The sequence below is a fragment of the Leopardus geoffroyi genome, chromosome C1 (assembly GCF_018350155.1).
Source record: "Leopardus geoffroyi isolate Oge1 chromosome C1, O.geoffroyi_Oge1_pat1.0, whole genome shotgun sequence".
NCBI lineage: Eukaryota > Metazoa > Chordata > Mammalia > Carnivora > Felidae > Leopardus > Leopardus geoffroyi.
The window spans coordinates 41113669-41133828 of NC_059328.1; the positions used below are offsets into that span (position 1 = coordinate 41113669).

At 36.9% G+C, this 20160-nt stretch overlaps 1 protein-coding gene across 1 annotated transcript in view; it reads left to right on the forward strand.

The window, feature by feature from the left end:
- Positions 1-19948, forward strand: part of RNF11 (ring finger protein 11) — a 40269-nt gene extending 20321 nt beyond the window's left edge. Inside the window, exons 2-3 of the mRNA XM_045477341.1 lie at positions 16006-16175; positions 17684-19948. Coding sequence (XP_045333297.1) covers positions 16006-16175; positions 17684-17855 — 342 coding nt within the window. The 3' untranslated portion in view covers positions 17856-19948. The remainder of the gene's footprint in view (positions 1-16005; positions 16176-17683) is intronic.
- Positions 19949-20160: the final 212 nt, after the last annotated feature.

Consider the following 20160-nt stretch of genomic DNA (forward strand, 5'->3'; position numbering starts at 1 on the left):
TTTGTTAATCGTTTTTCTTTTGTAGTTTTATACTTTAAATGTAAAAAACAAAGTTAATTTCCACTGATTTTGTAGTAAACCTTTTGCATTCAAAATTGCATTGTTGAAACCAAATGCTGTTTAGCTAATAGTCATACCGTGCGTTCAGGGAACTCTCAAAAGACATTGGAATTTACATATATATATGATATATATGTGATATATATATCATTCATATATATTATATATGATACATATGATATATTTGATATATCATATATAACATATATAATATATAATGATATATATCATACATATAATATATATTTGATATATGATATATAATATATATCACATATAATATATGTGATATATAATATATATTTGATATATGATATATAATATATATCATACATATGTAAGTAAATCTATATGATTGATTTACTATTTATATCTTAAAAATGAAGTTAATACAGTCTACAACTGATGATGAACCTTGAATACATTATGCTAACTGAAAGAAGCCAGACACAAAAAGTCACATTCTGTGATTCCATTTATATGAAATATCTGGAATTGGCAAGTCCATAGAAACAGATGGTGGCCAGAGGCTGGGGAGAAAGGGGAATGGGTGGTAACTACCTAATGGGTACAAAGTTTTTTATTTGTGAGGGATTAAAGTATTTTTGAAGTAGATAGAGGTAGTGGTTGCACAACATTGTGAATGTACCAAAAACCACTGAATGTTCTCTTTAAGTTGGTTAATTTTATGTTCTGTGAATTCATCTTAATTTTTAAAAAGTAGATTTAGGCTCAAAAAAAAGAATTAGACTCATCTGTGTATACCATATTCTTAGCAGAATTAAATGTACCTTGTGAGTTGTCTCTCTGTTGCCTTCATTGTCTTTTCAGCTTACAAATGAGAATTTCTAACTTTTAAAATTAGCTATTTACTTAGTGATACCAACTTTTTTTACTTTTTTACTTTTTTACTTAGCTATTAGTGATACCAAGTTTTTTTTCTTCTTATAATTGCAAATTAAATAGAATTACATAGAGATAAAAATTAACTCATATTTTCAATACTGTAATGCAACCATAGTTAACATTTCAATGGGCATGTCTTTATGATTTTTTTCAAATATAATTATTTTGAAATGTATGCATAATAGCACTTAAATATTTTTGCATCCTTTTACTTTTTTTTTTTAATTTTTAAAAAAATGTTTATTTTTTGGGAGACAGAGAGACAAAGTGGGAGAGGGGCAGAGAGAGAGGGAGACACAGAATCCAAAGCAGGCTCCAGGCTCCGAGCTGTCAGCACAGAGCCCGACGCAAGGCTCGAACCCACGAAGCGCGGCATCGTGACCTGGGCTGAAGTCGGACACTCAACTGACTGAGCCACCCAGGCACCCCTGCATCCTTTTACTTTTAATGTCAGTTTATAAGCATTTTTCATGTTGCCACAGTCTTCAGAACTCTAATTTTTAAAATCCATTAATTATTCTGTTGTCTGTATTATTCACCTGCATATTTACGTTATTGATATTCCAGGGTGAATTTCTTGATTCCTGATGGTGGTAAATGTAGAGGAGATGGTGGGGTGTGTTTCTCATGTCAAAATTGTAAAAAAAAAAAAAAAAAAAAAAAAAAAAAGGAGTGTGCTGTCAGCTTCAGTTGGAAAATAATTTGTAAATAGCTGGTCATCTCTGTTTACATAGCTGGATAACCTTGCTGAGAACAACTTCACATTTGGTTTCTAAGATTAATCTAGTAATCCTAACCTCTGTTTATTTATATTTGTACTATTGAGGTCAGGTTAGGAATCTTTGTTTTTTTTGTTTTTTTTGTTTTGAGGTGCATTACTAAGAGGACTTAAGCACCCTGTATTCTATGTTCTGCTAATCTCCCATTTCTCTTACTAGTTAACTTTCCTGATGACCTGATCCATGGAATTGAGCTTGAGGAAGAATCTAAAGATTAAACCTAATTTTTCATTTTCAGACTTGTAGGAGCTGACATTTGGGACAATCTCAGTAGTCTAATGGACAAATACCAGCATCTCACTATGTATTCCATATCGTCTCAACATTGAGATACAGGACATTCTCTGTATCTGTGTCTAAAAAGGATCATTGTAAGAAAACTGTAAGTTTTCTTCTTTCTTATGTTAGGGTGTGTTACATGAAACAACATATGAACAATTAGAAAGCAGGCATTAGGGATACTTGTATATTAGGGATTTATGCTATCGAATAATGGCATTAGAAAGTAGGAACCACGGGTGGGGGGGCGCAGAGGCGGGGGGGGGCCTGAGTGGTTGAGTCGGTTGAGCGTCCGACTTTGGCTCAGGTCATGATCTCATAGTTTGTGGGTTCGAGCCCCACGTCGGGCTCTGTGCTGACAGCTTGGAGCCTGGAGCCTGCTTTGGATTTTGTGTCTCCCTCTCTCTCTCTACCCATCCCTCACTAGTACTCTCTCTCAAAAATAAAAACATTAAAAAATAATTTAAGAAAGTAGGAACCACCTATGTAGAAGCTGCAGCAACTGACCTGACTAGAGGATGTAGAAAGTCTGTATTTGGTCAGACTAATTTTAGGCATCCTTGAATCACCCTGGTTCTTTCATATAAAAAGTCCTTTACGATTTGTACACTCCTCTCACCTGTACCCCAGAGTATTTCACTAGGCTTCTAGGAAAAATCTCATGTAAAAATGTGAGCATTTTCAAAACAGTCTTCAACAAATGGTGCTGGGTCACCTGCATTACCACACGGAATGTAGTTGGACCCCTTTATCACACAGTATACAAATAATAACTCAGTTGTTCGTATACTTAAATATAGAGCTAAATCTACACAAGTTGTAGAAAATATAGGGACAAGTCCTCATGACCTTGGTTTAAGCAAAGCCTTCTTAGATATGATATCAAAAAGCACCAGTGACCCAAAAAATACATAAGGGAACATCAGAATTTAAAACTTGCATGTCAAAGGACACCATCAGGAAAGTGAAAGACAACCCATGGAATGCTAGAAAGTATTTGCAAATCCTTTATCTGATAAGAGACTGATGACCATGATATGTAAACAACTTGTACATCTCAGTAGAGACAACCCAGTTTCAAAAAAGGTAAAGGATAGCATAGACATTTCTACAAAGAAGGTAATGCAGATGGCCAGTCAGCATGTGAAAAAATGCTTAATAATCATTTGCTCTCAGGGAAATAAGAATCAAAACCACTAAGATGGCTATAAAAAAAACGAGGGTTTGGTAATGATGTGGGGTAAGATTGTAACTCTCATGCACTGCTGGTGGGAATTTGAAAATGGTACAAGTACTTTGTTGTTTTTAAGTTTTTTACTTTAATTCCAGTGTAAGTACAAGTACTTTGGGAAGGAGTGTAGCAGTTCCTTAAAAGATGGAACATAGTTATGTGGTCTAGCAGTTCTCCTAGGTGTATACCCAAGACACATGGAAACACATCCACACAGAAACTTGTTCACAAATGCTCATAGCAGTGTATTCATAGTAGCCAAACAGTGGAAACAACCCAGATGCCCATGAGTTGCTAAATACATTATATAACTGGTGATGTGTATATGCAATGAAATATTAGTCAGCAATTAAAGAGGAATGAGGTTCTGATACATGGTACAACGTGGGTAAATTTTTAAAGCATGCTAAATTTTAGGCCTCCAAAGACCACATTAGTATGATTTCATTTATATGAAATGCCCAGAACAGGCAAATCTCTAGAGATACAAAGCAGATTAGTGGTTGCCTAGGGCTGGGGAATTTGGGGGAAAAGGATAAATGACTGCTAAAAGGTGTGAGGTTTCTTTGGGGGATGATGAAAATGTTCTGAAATTATGATGATGGTCACATAACTCTTTAAACATAATAAGACCAATGAATTGTATATTTTAAAATGGATTAATTTTATCTTATGAATTAGAGCTCACTAATTGTTATATTAAGTATAGGCTTTTTACTTTAGTGGTACTATATTTCCTCAGTGTGGGGAGGTACTTTTTAAAAATTTTCAATGCTTTTTGGGGGTGCCTTGGTGGCTCAAACAGAGTGTATGGCTCTTGATCTCAGGGTTGTGAGTTTGAACATCATGTTCAGTGTAGAGATTTGTTAAATAAACTTTAAATACATTTAAAAAAACCTTTTCAGTGCTTTCTGAAATCAAATGTATATTTTAATTGATGTGTGTACATTTAATGGACTGGTCTTCCATATAGCCTCAAACTGTTAGAATCCAAGAAATACACCTTTTAAAGTATTTTGCAAAATTCTTACAACCAAAGTTTAGCAATCTTCGGAGGAAATTAATTTTTATTGGTGATATTAGCCCTGGTCCTTCAAAAAATAACTTTAAAAAAAGAAGGGTGAGGGTATCTGTTAGGGAACTTATTGCAGTAAATGTAATACCAGACTTCCTGAGCTCCAAGGCCAACTTTTGGCTGTTACAGACACATTCTTTTTGGAATTAATACCTTTTTTTTAAAGCTCCCATCTTTTAACTCTTTAAAGGCTGTGCATATTCTGCCTCTAGTTGGTTTTGCAAAGAATTCTTGGGCTTATTACTCTTAGCTTTCAAGGATTCCAGTATTTTTTGGTTGCAGCAAAGACATGGTTCCAACAATAACTCATTCACTAAGTCAGAGGAATATCTCTTAGCCCACAACTACCCTGGAAATCTGTCCTACTGGTAAATAATTCTCTGTCAATAATTGGGTGCTACTTCCCCTCTGGAAACCAGCGTGCTTGATGAGAGTCTAATTTAGGAAAGAAAATGGTGGTAAGTGCTTAAGAGACTCTTATTTTAGACAAAATTAACTTAGAGGATCATTTTAATGATACACATGGATTGGAAGCAGAAAGCTGTCAAGGAACCAAGGCAGCCACTCTCCCATTTCTCTTACCCAGGGGTTTAAGGATTTTTTTATTTGTGGGCTCTCCTAATGTCTACTTCACTCAGCATCTCTAATCTGTCTTGAATACTGTTTCCTCATAACCCCAATTTATACATGCCTCTTAATTTGCTACTCGATGACCTTTTCAGGTCAGTTGATTCAGTTTTCCAATTCTAAGAGAAAAAAAGAATCCGATTGGTTCACGCTCTCTCCATTCAGGAGGTGCTGCAAGTCATCAAAACTGTTGGCTAGCCTATAGGCCTTTGGAATGTATGCCTGTCCCAGAAGCTGCCAGGTCATGGGCAATTTAGAGATAGTAGGAGCTGTGGGTGAGGTAGCTGTATTATTCACTTGTTTACTATTTCTGGGTCCCTCTACTATAGGGGATTTAGGTTTCAGAAGAGCAGAGACCTTACTTGGTCATAGCTGTATCTCCTTTACCTAAAGCAGCATCTGAAATGTGGTTGGGTGTTCAAGAAGTATTTTAATTGGTGCCTGGGCTCAAAATGTGACCTTGATTTCAGTTGTCTTGAGCTTTAGATGAATAAGCTTATCTAATGACTTGCTAATGCAGGGTACCGGTAGTGATAATGCCTACCAGTACCCTAATTAGGATATTGTAATTAACCCGGTACAGTAAGTGCTCAGTGAGTATTATACAGTGAATGAAAGAAGTCAATCTTTTCGTTTAAAAATAAGCAAACAAATGCCAAACCACCTCCATGGAAGCCGTGTTCTTCCTTGCAGATCATTAGTTTGTATACTTTCTCAATAAATATAACTTCATCATTTGTCAGTATCATAGATGGGATGCTGGCTCTTTCCCCCTCTCTATAAAATTGTTACCCTTCTATGGTTCAGGAATTACATTAATGCTAATCTTTGGGGTTTTTGTTTGTTTGGCTGGTTGCTTGTTTGGTTTGGTCAAGATTAATTGAACATCAGAGTTAGAGACCATTGAGACCATCAATTCCAAATCCTCCATTTTATGGCCTTAAATTTCAGCCTGGCAAAATTCAGAGAAAACATTCCCAGTAGGAGACTGCAGCTGGGGAGGGGGTGGTGCCAGCAGCAGCTTGTGAGGCTATAAGGAGAAAATCAGAAGAGCTGACTCTTACTTCCTACTGGAGCAAAGGATACAGCTTTTGGTGACAAGCTGCATTCTTTAGCAGTGACTTTATTTTTCCTTTACCACAAACCAGACTTGTACTATTTCCAGCCTCAGCACATTATTTAGGCACTTACCCACTGCATTGTTTTAGTTTCTGAAAACTCAATTCCCTAAATTGAGTCCAACTTTTAGTGCACTGCATTTCAAATAGACATGTTTACACTTTGATATGTTTCTTTCTTGGCTTGTACACTCCCTAAGATTAGTGCCCTTTATATTTTTCTGCCTTCATCATTTTATAGATGCTTCATTATATATTAACAAACAACTGGAATGCTTCAGAGATTTTTCTCATCAGAAGGTCAGACCTTGCTTTTTTATGTGACCGGCTCTGTGTTTTCTCTTTGCTCTGTCTCAGCATATTTTGTAATCCTTTGTTCTTTTTCTGTTCTACCCCCTTCTGTGATGCTGCATTTCTTTTCCTAACACACTTTAATTTTAAATTCTTTTTCTTTATGGCAAATGCTTTTTTTTGGCTCTCATTTTGTTTTTGTTTTGCATGAAGGCGTAGAGAATTAAAGTGTTAAGGAGAAAAATAGTGTTTACATTTATTTGAAATATATTTGCTTCTTATTGTGAATTCCCCCTTTATCAAACATTAAGCTCACAGGGAAAGTACACGTGTGTCTCCTAACAACATTGAGAGAATGGTAGTTATAGACGTTTATGTAGATAATAGAGATAAAGGGAAGGGGGGAAAGTCAGAGGAATTAGGAAGGGTAGTGATGTTGTTATAGGAAGGCCCAAATTCGAGTCCCTATGTTAGTAGGTACTTTATTTATATTTTCTTTTTTTTTTTTTTTTTAATTTTTTTTTTTTCAACGTTTATTTATTTTTGGGACAGAGAGAGACAGAGCATGAACGGGGGAGGGGCAGAGAGAGAGGGAGACACAGAATCGGAAACAGGCTCCAGGCTCTGAGCCATCAGCCCAGAGCCTGACGCGGGGCTCGAACTCCCGGACCGCGAGATCGTGACCTGGCTGAAGTCGGACGCTTAACCGACTGTGCCACCCAGGCGCCCCTTATTTATATTTTCTTAGTTATTCCTTGAAAAACTCTTTTAAGATAGGTATTCTATTCATTTTTTCTGAGGAGGAATCTTAGGCTTGGAGGTATTGAATAACTTGCCTAGAGTTGCATACCTGATAAATGCCAGAGCCGAGATTAAATGAGATGTCTAATCTCTTTCCATTGTGCTTCTCTATCAATAACCTATAGTAGGCATATAAATACTGAGTATGAGAAGGATTGTGGAAGTAGAAAGAGATCATTAGTTTGGTTTTGAACGTATTCAAGTTCCCATGAGATAGGTAGGTAGAAATTTGAAAGGGGCAACAAACTGGGTATTGTTACTTGGAGAAGGAATGTTGGTTATAATTCGTATTGAGTTTTCTTTCTGGTTTTATTGTTGCTTAATCCAAATCATTAGACATTTTTTTGTAGCATGTTTACAAAATCCTGGTATGAATATATGACATGGATTACAGGAACATCAGTGCTTTGATATAAAATATTCAGTTTTCCAATAAAGTCTGTTGAATCCCTACTATGTGTCAGATGCTGTGCTGAGTAAATAGTATATATTGGTAAACAAAATAGACACATTCCCTGCCCTTATCAAGCTTATATTCTATTGATGAGGAAATAAAAATAATACACAGATAATCACGTACATTTTTAATTTTTAGCCTAAGCACAAAATACCTCATGAAGGCACCAGCATTTATGTTAATTAGCAGTTTAGTGATTGAGATTTTAATAAACTGATTCATAGTATTTATTTCTGTAGTAAGTGACTTTATACATTGGAAATGATTTTGTGAACATATTTCGGGAGGCATTCAAAATCATTGAGGGTTCACATTTCAGGAAGTGGTGAAGGTAGGTACTATTATCGGTCATTCTTACAGAATATACTTAGCAAAACAAAAACAACTCTAATCCCAATATTATGGCATATACACCAACTTTATTAAGTATTAAATAAACACTTGGCTTTGGTGGTGGGGAGCACCTGGGTGCTTGGTCGGGTAAGTGCCCAACTCTTGATTTCGGTTCAGGTCATGATCTCACAGTTCCTGATATCGAACCCTGTCAGGCTCCACACAGATAGCATAGAGCCTGCTCGGGATTCTATCAAAATAAACTTAAAAGAAGCACAATTGGCTAGAGGTTCCAGGAAATGTAAAGAAGCACTAAAATGAAAAAAAAAACAACACTAGAGTAAATTAATGGGTGACTTTAGCTATTAGTATGTAAGATTTTTTTAATAGACCTTTCATCTGCTGGTTCAGTGAGGAGCAGAAACAATTCCTGTTGCGGATCTTATAGTCTGGTGGGGAAGACAAATACTCAAATTATAACAATGTAAAATTACAACTTTGACAAATGCTGTGAAGAAATGTTACTTGGTGTATAAAAGCCTCTAATAGAGGAGAATGGTTAGTTAGGTTTCTGAGAAAGTAGTTGGATTGAGCTCTGAAGGAAGAAGAGGCATTATTTACGCAGAGTGGTGATGGAGGAGAGTATTTTTTGGTTTTTTTTGTTTGTTTATTTTGAGGGAGAACGTGCAGGGGAAGGGCAGAGGGAGAGAATCCTAGGCTGGCTCTGCTCTGTCAGTGCAGATCCTGACACGGGGCTTGAATTGTGAACCATGGGATCATGGCCTCATCTGAAATCAAGAGTCAGATGCTTAACCAACTGAGTCACCCAGGTGCTCCGGAGGAGAATATTTCATGTAGAGTACAGCAGGTACTATGACTCTGTAGAGATGAGATCATGGCATTTCAGAGGAGCTGAAGGAAAACCAGTGAGGCTAGAAAGCAGTGAGTTGTTAGATGAGGATGGAGGGCCAGTTAGGTAACCAGAATATATAGGGCTTTGGAAATCTTTTAAGGACTTTGGCCTCCATCCTAAAAGCTTCACATTTATGTGAAGGGGTTTTAGGTATGTGTGAGGAGGGCATAGGGTTAAATTGGATCTCTGTAACTTCTGGATAGAGAACAAATTCAAGTTTTGCTAGCTAATACTGTATACCAGGGACAAAATGGGAGCTTAGGGTATTGGCAATAGATATGAAAAGACATAAACACATTCTATCAGTATTTCAGTAGACAACTCACTAGAACTTGGTGATGTACTGTATATGGAAGAGTAATGGAGAGGGAGGTACGAAGGATGCCTCTGTCTTACAGAACTAGAACGATGTCATTTATTGACATAGGGCAACCTAAAAAGAGGACCAGATTTTGGAGGGAGTTCGTTTTGGACATGTTGAATTTGAGGTACTTTGAGCACATTGAGTTGAACTGTCAAGTAGGGACTGGAATTTAAAAGGGAGATTTAGACTAGAATATAAATTTATGAATCATTTGTATCAAGGTGGTAATTTCCATTGTCAACATGGACTTAGTTATTAGGTGAAGACTATAGGACAGAGGAAGAGGCCAGGACAAAACCAGTCACATTTGTGATTCCAAATACAGTCACGTTCTAAGATGCTGGGGATTAGGACCTCATCATAAGAATTTTATAGGAGAGACACAGTTCAGCCCAAAACATCTCCATCTCCCATCAAAGTACTAACCAGGCCCGGCCCTGCTTCGCTTCCAATATCAGACAAGATCGGATTCAGGGTGGTATGGCCGTAGACAACAACGTCTCTATCTCAAAAGTGTTTATCTTTATGATAAATAATGCTCAAAATAATAGTTCCCTCGGGGGTCTTTTTAAATTTGAGAAAAGGAATAAAATGCAAGTACTGTGTAACCACCATTGTCAAAATGCACCTTTTTTCCTAAAGGAGAATTTCTTTTTTTCTTTTCCCCACAAAGGAGAATTTCTAATGAACATGGCCAAATAAACTTTGAAAACAAGAGTCAATGTGGGGAACTCCCCATTACTCTAAAAACATTTATCTAGATTATTCGTCAGTTGCATAGGAGGAGGACTCACAGAATATAGTTGGAGGACAGAATATAGAGGAGGACTTAGAATATAGTTGTAATCATAGCTCTGATTTATTATGGCAAAAGAATACAAGTCAAAGTCATCAAAGGAAAAGAGGTGTGTAAGTCCATAGGAAGCAGGCAGAAGCTTCAAAAAAAATCCTCTCGTAATAGAGTCACACAATACACTTAATTTCCCCAGCATTGAATTTTGCTAGTATGTATGAAGGGTTGTCTACCAGGAGAACCTGAAATTCTGAGTAGGCACCCACTGCCTACTACATACCAAGATTCCAGACTCCCAGGAGGGAAGCAGGTGTTCAGTGTAAATCATACTGTTTACGCACAGAGTTTAGATACAGTGAGCCATCAATTAGGGAATGGTGAGAACTGCCCCAGAATACAGATCTTTTTATTTATTTATTTTTTAATTTTTTTTAACGTTTATTTTTTTTGAGACGGAGAGAGACACAGCATGAACGGGGGAGGGGCAGAGAGAGAGGGAAACACAGAATCAGAAGCAGGCTCCAGGCTCTGAGCCATCAGCCCAGAGCCCGACGCAGGGCTCGAACCCGCGGACTGCGAGATCGTGACCTGAGCCGAAGTCGGACGCTCAACCGACTGAGCCACCCAGGCGCCCCATACAGATCTTTTTAAATTGCTGTTTTGGGGGCTCCTGGGTGGCTCAGTCGGTTGAGCATATGACCTGGGAGCTCGAGCCCCGTGTCGGGCTCTGTGCTGACAGCTGGGAGCCTGGAGCCTGCTTCAGATTCTGGGTCTCCCTCTCTCTGCCCCTCCCCCACTCATTCTCTGTCTGTCTGTCTCTCTCTGTCAAAAATAAGCATTAAAAAAAAACACATTTTGCCAACTAGAAAATACCATCGGATCCTAGTCAGTAAGCAGTAACTCACACATCAAGCCATTTTAACAACTATAATGGGATTAAAATTAGGTGTATGTGTTAAGAAGGGTGAGGCCATAGCATCTTTAAAATACCAGCAGTTCTTAGTCATTTCCTTTTCTCTGTGGCTTTCTGAAGAGTTGTATGTAAATTGAAATCAGAATGTTGAATCATTTTAAATATCTCAATGGTGCTTATTAGAGAGTTCCATTTGTTTAACAAAAAATACCAAAGAAAATACATTCATAATATGAATAATTAAAAGATAGGGTTTTAATTTAGTTTCTTCATAGAGCTTTTCTTTTCTGTTCTTTCTTTGTTCTCCGTACACATGTGAACCAGAAGACCAAGGAAATCTAGCCTCTTAAAAAGTACATGCTTAGAAATTACTAGTTCTAAAACAATTTAGAACAATTTAAAACAATTCTTTTTTGTTCGTAGTAGTAGGTACGTGCAGGGATTTTGGAGACCATTATTACCCATAGTCTTATACCAGTTATTCTAGTGTGACTTCATATGTGTCATCTTGTGCCAAATTAGTCAGATGGATTGGGACTGAGAGTTAGGAGCGTAGCCTCACCTGGATGGAAATGGTAATCCAAGGGTAAAAAACTGAGCTGGCAGGGGTCACAACAGAGGTCAAAGAATTTCTTGTATTCAGGGACAGGCTAGAAAGCCAGGACCAAAGCCAGGGGCAATAACAGTTAGCTTAAAGTCTGCAAACCAGAGTCATTTGGTGATGGGGAGAAAACAAATGGTTAGAATAACTTAGAAATGTTGACATTTACAAAGCTCTTTGATGTTATCTTATGATTGCATCATCACCTTCTAAAGTGGTGCTGTTACCTTGATTATTCAAAGGTTTTAAGGAACGATTAAAGATATTAACAGTCACCACAGTAAGTAAAAGAGTCCAGTCTTATGATTTAATTTTTCAGACTAAAAATTCCATATTTTTAGATAGCAGCGTATGAAAAACTGTTCTGTTGATTTGTGTGATTCTGCAAACATGCCCCAGGTAGGGGGGTGGAGATGGGGATCCTCATCCTTCCCAGGTCACATTTCATCCCAGCCCCATTCCACCATAGTAGCTCAGTTTTAAATATTCTAATTATAAATAAGAGTACTCTGAACAAGATAGTTATATGGCTCATAAAACCCATTGGATTAGTATGCCATATTACCTTTTTAGAACAGGTAGTTTAAGAAAGTGACACCAGAGAAAAGATATCCCAAAGTGAGAACAAGGAGAAACTGTCCACTAGTAGCAGAATTTGACATCCCAGCCTTATGGGAAGAACTACCTGAAACAGCCCTCAGGAGTGTCAAACAAAGGACAGACAGGAAGGTATGATCAGACTTAGGAGTTTATTTTTCTATCAGTAATAGAACCTATACAGGCATAGTTTCAAAGATGGATTTGATATTGTTTGAAATTCTTAAAATTTAGAAGTTACAAAAATTATAAAACCTTTATCATAGATGAAAAACCTTTATAGAACCATTTATTAGATATGCCTTTTTTTTGTGGCTTTCTTAAAATGTCATTTCAGTGTACTGTTCTTCAAAGTAATGTGAATAGTAATGTAAATAGACACAAGCCAAATCATTTAACTTGCAGAATCTCCTTGCTGTCTGGCAACCAGGAATGGTACAGTGGAAATTAATGACTTAAAAAGGAGACCCAAAAAAAAGGGAGACCTGAATTCTAATTCTGTTATTGTTAGTAATTATGTGACTGTATGCCAGTTTAGACCTATAAAATGAGAGTTGGTCTTAGTTGAATTCTTAGGTTCCTTTTTGAAAACTTTTACTTAGCTCTGCCATAATCCAATCCATTTCTTCTTTTTTAAAAAATTAAATTTTGGGGGCGCCTGGATGGCTCAGTCAGTTGAGCATCCAATTTCAGCTCAGGTCATGAACTCCCACTCATGGGTCTGAGCCCCAGCTCTGTGCTGACAGCTCAGAGCCTGGAGCCTGCTTTGAATTCTGTGTCTCCCTCTCTCTCTCTCTCTGCCCCTCCCCTGCTCGTCCTTTGTCTCTCAAAAATAAAACATTAAAAAAAAACTTTTTTTTTTTTTTAATGTTTATTTTTGAGAGAGAAAGAGCATGAGCAAGGGAAGAGGCAGAAAGAGAGAGAGGGAGACACAGAATCCAAAGCAGGCTCCAGGCTCTGAGCAGTCAGCACAGAGCCTGATGCGGGACTTGAACCCACTAACTGAAATTATGACCTGAGCCTAAGTCAGATGCTTGACCAACTAAGCCACCCAGGCGCCCCCACAACAACAACAAAAAACAATTTTTTTAAAAATTATATTTTGCTTCAGCTTTGTTGAGGTATAATTGACATGTAAAATTGTAAATCCAATCCATTTCTTAAAATACTGGAATGTTGTTCCATAGTCATAATAGTAGAGCTACAGTGATAATAGCTAACATGCAGTGAGCTTTTTTATGTATCTTACTGTGCCAGGAATAATACTTGAAATTCCTATTGTATTCTTACAGTGGTCCTAGTACTTTACACATGGAGACACTAAGGCTCAGAGAGGTTTAAAAAATATGGTCAAGCCTTTTCTTATAGCTAGTAAGTGGCAGAGCTTTTTGACATTGAACCATGAAACTTTTATGCATTTTAAGTTTGCCTACGAGGTAAAAAACCTTGAAAAGGTGAGTATTTAAACCAAAGATGCAACAGTCATATTTATGAGCAGTAATAACCACAGGGTCATAAGTTTTATATTCACTATAAAGCCTGATCAGTTATTTTTCTAGTGCATAAACTGTGAATTTAATATACATGTTGCATGTAACAGATTCTGAATTTGGGCTATAGACTGAAAATTTTTTGTGTATGTACAAAGCTCATTTAAAAGGCAATACGCATTTAGGGGTGCCTGGGTGGCTCAGTTGATTAAGTGTCTGACTCTTGATTTCAGCTCAGGTCATGATCTCATGGTTCATGGGATCGAGCCCTGCTGTCAATGCAGAGCCTTCTTGGGATTCCCTCTCTCCCTCTCTTTGCCCGTTCCTTCCTCCGCTCATGCGTGTGCCCTCGCTCTCAAAATAAACATTAAAAAAAAAAAATAGAAATATGCATTTAAAAAAATGTCTTTAAAGCAAAAATTGCCTGTGCTCATAGTGCTGTAGATATACAGGGCTGAAAGAAAGCTTTCGAGCTGTACTAGAGAAATGCAGTCAGCTTGGTACTTACTGGGAAAGCTGGAAGAATGGACAGTCTCTTTTTTTCACTTGATGACTGCACTGGTTAATTGACATTTTACTGTAATCTGTATAATCTTCCTATTTCTCTTATAGGTAGACAACACCTATGTAATTAAGCTGGGCTAGAGACAGACTCTAGGTGGTAGGGAGGAGGATTGGGGAAGGCTTCATGTCAGTAACCTTCTGGGCAAGGCATAATTTGGACCACTGGACTGCAGGGAAAGGTAAGGGGAATAGCAAGAGCAAAGGCAGTAAAGTGGAAATGCATGGAACTTACAGGAAACAGATAGTTTGCTTGCAACAATAGATGATAGTTCTTTGAATGCAATATTAATAGTTATAATACCTACCATTTGAGTTCCTGCCATTTCAAGGCTGACCATTCCTCATTTTAAGCCTTATAACAACCCTATATTGTAGAATCTAATCCAAATGGGTTAAATAGCTTAAACGTGGTTACTCTGTTAAGTGGCATAGAGACAGAGTGTGAGAGGGGGAGTGGCAGAGAGAGAAGTAAACACAGAATCCAAAGCAGGCTCCAAGTTCTGAGTTGTCAGCACAAAGCCCAACACGGTGCTCGAACTCACGGAACGTGAGATCATGAACTGAGCCGAAGTTGGACGCTTAACCAACTTAGCCACCCAGGCACCCCTGGGTTTTGAGATTCCTAATTAAACATTTGTTCTGAATCTCAGAGAAAAGAATATTTAAAGTCTAATGTTGAACTGCCTTTGATAAATTCTAACTACTCTCAGAAAAGGGGCCTTATACGAATAAGGCCAGTTTAAAAGGACAAAGTGGTATGTTAGGAGACACTGGAAAAGTCTTTTTCCTTGAATCAAATATTCAATGTTGGAGCCTAATTTATATGTATCTGAGACTTTCCACTACAATTTCTTTTTTATTTCCACTAAAATTTCTGTTTGGAAAGGATATTTATACTTGAGCCCTTAGAAAGTCTCTCATTATGAGTGCTCTCAATTATTTTATTTTCAACCAGAAATGCCATTAGTTCAAAGCAGCCTCAATTGATGCTAGTTCTGGATAATTATGGAAATCATTTCACAGAATTTTTTTAAGCTTAACACAGATTAAGCAGTTATTCCTGGAGGCATAATCTCACAGTTGCAAATATTGGTGACCTGGTAAACAAGTGCTTAAATTATAGAGATGAGGAGTGATCCTAAAGGATGAATGGAGGTAACATTTTCTAAAGTGAATTGGTAGTTGTGATTTGACGTAAAATTTCCCATGAAACCTCCATACATGGATTGGAAGTTGTCTGTCTATTCAGTAGAGATGTTCTCTGGAAAACCATTTTAGGTGGCTCAGAAATGGTGCCAGCCACAATGAAATCATTAGGTCACAGATGCACCGTCTTCCTCATATTTCATTGAGGTCTCTTCTCAAATGTTGAATCAGAGAGGTTTGTTGTGAGCATCCTGTCTAAAGTAGCATCCCCTGGGGCACCTGGGTGGCTCAGTCAGTTGAGAGTCCAACTCTTGATTTCACCTCAGGTCATGCTCCTATGGTTTGTGAGTTCGAGCCCCACGTGGGATTCTGCACTGACAGCTCGGAGCCTGCCTGGGATTCTCTGTCTCCCTCTACCCCCTCCCACTTGTACTTTCTATAAAATAAAATTAAAATAAAATAATTAAAAATTAAATAAAATAATAATTGGTCAGATACGCTATTAAGTAAAGGCAGGGTGAAATAATCTCATACGACTGCACACTAGCCCAGCATACCTCTCCCCAAGGTCCCCTCCCACCCACTAAGCCAAAAAAAATAAGAAACGGAAAACACCCCAGAAAACAGTGTTTAAAAAATAATCATTTTCTCCTTTTTTTAAATTTAGGAACAAGTTCCAGTTCCGGTCTACCATCCAACACCTAGCCAGACTCGCCTAGCAACTCAGCTGACCGAAGAGGAACAAATTAGGATAGCTCAAAGAATAGGCCTTATACAACATCTGCCTAAAGGAGTTTATGACCCTGGAAGGGATGGATCAGAAAAAAAGATCCGGGAGTAAGTTTTAATTTAATACATGTTTCAGAGTTCTAGCTCCAGAGATTTGCTTTTGAAAAATATTCTCCTACATTTTATTTTTTTTTTCTCCTACATTTTAGAAGATGAATATTTAATTAGTTCATGCAAGAGACTATTAAGATACAGCAATTAAAGGGGCGCCTGGGTGGCTCAGTCAGTTCAGCGTCCAACTCTGGCTCAGGTCGTGATCTCACGGTCAGTGAGTTTGAGCCCCGAGTCAGGCTTTGTGTTGACAGCTTAGAGCCTGGAGCCTGCTTCAGATTCTGTGTCTCCCTCTCTCTCTGCTCCTCCCCACACATGCCCTGTCTCTCTGTGTCTCAAAAGTAAACATTAAAAAATTAAAAAAAAAAGATACAGCAATTAAGAAGAATATTCATTAAAAAAAAAATAGCTATGAAATGGTGTGAATTCTGACCCTGTTATATGTTGTCCCTGTCCATGTATCACTTAAAAATGATTCACCTGTGTAAGTGTGCTGGTGGCCTTGTCTGCTGGGAAAGCAGTTTGGCAATATGTCAAAGACCTTCTCAGGTCTATACCCTTTGAGACAGTTAATTCTAAAGCTCTATCCTAAAATGTGTACCTCACTCCAACTCTTAGCACTTTATACACAAGATATTCACCATGGTTTTATTTAGAGTAGAAGTATAGCTAAGTAAATTGTTTTATAGGAATACATTGGTAGATTATGCAGCCACTAAGATGGTTAAGGAGTTTTAGTGATAATTTGGAAAATCTTACACCTATTCTTAATTCGTGGAATAATTTTATTATGTCTGATGAGTTGAATATAAAATTTTACTTCTGGAAAGTTTTTGTCCTCAGAGCTCAAGACATAATTTAATTTACTATGTTGATGCTTGGCTCTTTGAGCCATAGCACTATTTAGTACTAGTACCTAAGATAATAAACTGTCTAGAATACTGACTTCTGAAATATTAACAGCATTGGGTTGCTTCTTAAACCTGTAGAAAAATGCAGTGAACTTGAAACTAGGGTTAATGAAGAGATCTTTAACTACAACAGTCCAGTAAGTAGGCTGAATTTAGTGGTTGTTTTTACATACAGTTATTAAAATGAAAACTATCTTACTCTTGGGCTTACACTAAAAGCTGAGTTCAGGTACACAAATTTGATCTGATGGCTTCCTACCTTGAAGCATCACATTCTTCTTCAGGTGTCTTCTATAATATGTAGCTGCTTTATAAATGCAGTTCTAGGAATGGATTTGATCCCCATGTGGTCCATTCCTCTTTGCTCTGTTAGGTCTCAAACTCGGCACATTTCCAGGGGATCAAAGTAAGAGATTGTTGATGGAATAATGCTTATTAGGAAAAAATTCAGTTTGCATGCTCAGGTGGTAGGATGACAGGCAAGCCATTTTCATCTGTTCAGTTTAACACTGTCTTTGTAATGAGATTTTAAAGAGTATTCTAGATGACTTCTCTAAACATGCTTTTTCTGATTTCTCTCCCTGACCCCCACAGGTGTGTGATCTGTATGATGGACTTTGTGTATGGGGACCCAATTCGATTTCTGCCGTGCATGCACATCTATCACCTGGACTGTATAGATGACTGGTTGATGAGATCCTTCACGTGCCCCTCTTGCATGGAGCCAGTTGATGCAGCACTGCTTTCGTCCTATGAGACTAATTGAGCCAGGGTCTCTCGTCTGACTTTAAGTGAACCATCATTTTTGGTGGTTTTGATCTTTTGTCACTGAGCCCAAAGAGCCAGGGATTAGGAATTAAGATCATGCACAAAAGTTTCCTAAAAATTCCTGAATGGCTGCAGATGTTGGGGAAAAAATACGTGATATTTTAGAAACTTAGGGGGAAAAGTAGGATGGTATTTTTATGTAAAGCCTTGACCCAGTGTTTAAAAATATAATTGTACTTAGATCTTGTTATTGCTCCAGTACATAGGAATTGTGTAAAGTGTTACAGCAGCTGTATATGTTTAAATTGTGTGTGTTGAAGATTAGGAAAAAGATAGTGGTTGTTTTTCCTACATGAAATAATTTTCTTTTTCCCCCCACCAAAATTCTTTTCTGAAGTTGCTGGCATTTGGGTCAAGGTTTTATTAAAAGCTACATTTTATAACACTGGCACAAAAAAAAGTAGTTTTAAGCTTGTTTGCACAGTTCTTTTTTTCCATTGGAAATGGAATTCATTGCCTTAGGTCTTTTTAAATAGTGTATTATTATCGTTGGGGCTGGCTCTATGCTTGAAAACCAGTTTATTTATAACCTGTTATAAGTGCTATATCTGTTTGCAGTTAGGAAATGCAGAATTCAAAGTGATCTCCTAGCTTGTAAGCAAACTGAGATGCACTATCCCTTTTCTATAAAAAATGAGTTATGTCAAGAAACCAACTCTAGTAAAGTGGGGTTTACTATTACCCTTTCCTATGTGTTTTATCTAATTATTTTGGTTGTTAATATGGTAATAATTAAAAGTCAAGGTAAATTTTAAATATTAAGATTTCTGATTTATTGAGCTTGACTTATGCCACCACGCTTATGTAAAATGAAAGTGGCACCATGGTGAAACTGAAAAAAGTTGCTCAGTTGTAACAGTTTTGATTTATTCTTTCTTGTGACCTCTTTCCCGTATTGTCTTGAACCATAGCAAAAGGATACTGCATCTCTTAATAATTGTAGTGCTGAGGTTATTGAAGTTATATAAAACACATCTCAGTCTCTGTTTCTTGGAAAGGACAGTCCTGCTAGCTGACTGACAAGTCTAAGTCTAAGCAGGGAGAATTAAGATAAATGTATTTCATGTTTTGCACACAAATGCAAAATTTGTATAACCACGTGACTTCATAGTTGTGGTCTCAAAGAAGGAATTTTTCCTTTATCTTTTTCTTGCAGTTAATGTAAGAGCACTCTGAATCTCTAAGCTTCTGAAGTGTTAGAGGTAGAGATGGTCTAGTAAAGATGTAGTTTGTAATGTTTTATCCATTTAGCATGTGTTTATTTTTCCTTATGTACTCAAAAGTGACATTTGTTCAGCTCAGTGATATTATAGTTAAGAATCATTCATTAGCAAAAGGAGAAGCAATCTCAGTCTAACAAATCAGAAATGTTTATTTTATATTGAGTTGACTATTTGACTCTAACGCTTTTCTACATACAAAACACAAGTATCTTGAGGGTTCTCCATTATTGCATTGTAGAGGAATTCAGTATGTCATAAAACCTTCTTAAAGATTTGACACTAGACTGTAGTATACATATGTTGGTTAATTTTCTTATGAGCCCCATGATGGAAAGACTTAAAGATGAGATTGAGAAAAACTGAGAGAAATTAGATTATCAGGTTCTTTTAAATTGTTACATGTATCTTGCTTAAGTTTTTGTTTATTAATTTATATCCACCCAATTACATAAAGCAAATTTGGAGGAAACACCTGAAGTTGTGCAATATTTTCAGTGATATATTACTTTTTTTATCCTGTGTTTTCTACTTAAACATGTCTGTGTCATCAAGTATTATAGACTTTCCTTTTTTTCTTCATTGTTAAAAATGGTAAGTGAACTTTAAAAATATCATCTAATATGTTTCTGTTAGTTTTTATTACAAGGCTTCTTTCACAGAAGTTTGGCAGTACTATTGAAGGAACTAGTATTGAGCTGAAATTTTTAAGGTACTTTGTATTCTTTAATTTTGATTTCCATACACCATGTTAAGAACTATCAATTTTGGCTTTTACTAAAGTTAAATAAAGTTATAATACAGTTGTAAAGGGCTAGAGTTGATTACATTAGAATATTATTCAAATTATCTAATCTTTCTTTAAAACAGTGTATAAATTTAAAACAGTGTACACATTCATAAATTTAATCTCTAGGTCTATATACTTTTTGGGAAGTATTTTTTATGGTGTGGCATTTAATACCATCTGATCATAACTTAAGCTTGATAGCTTCCAATTTTCTATAGCTAGAAATAATAGGT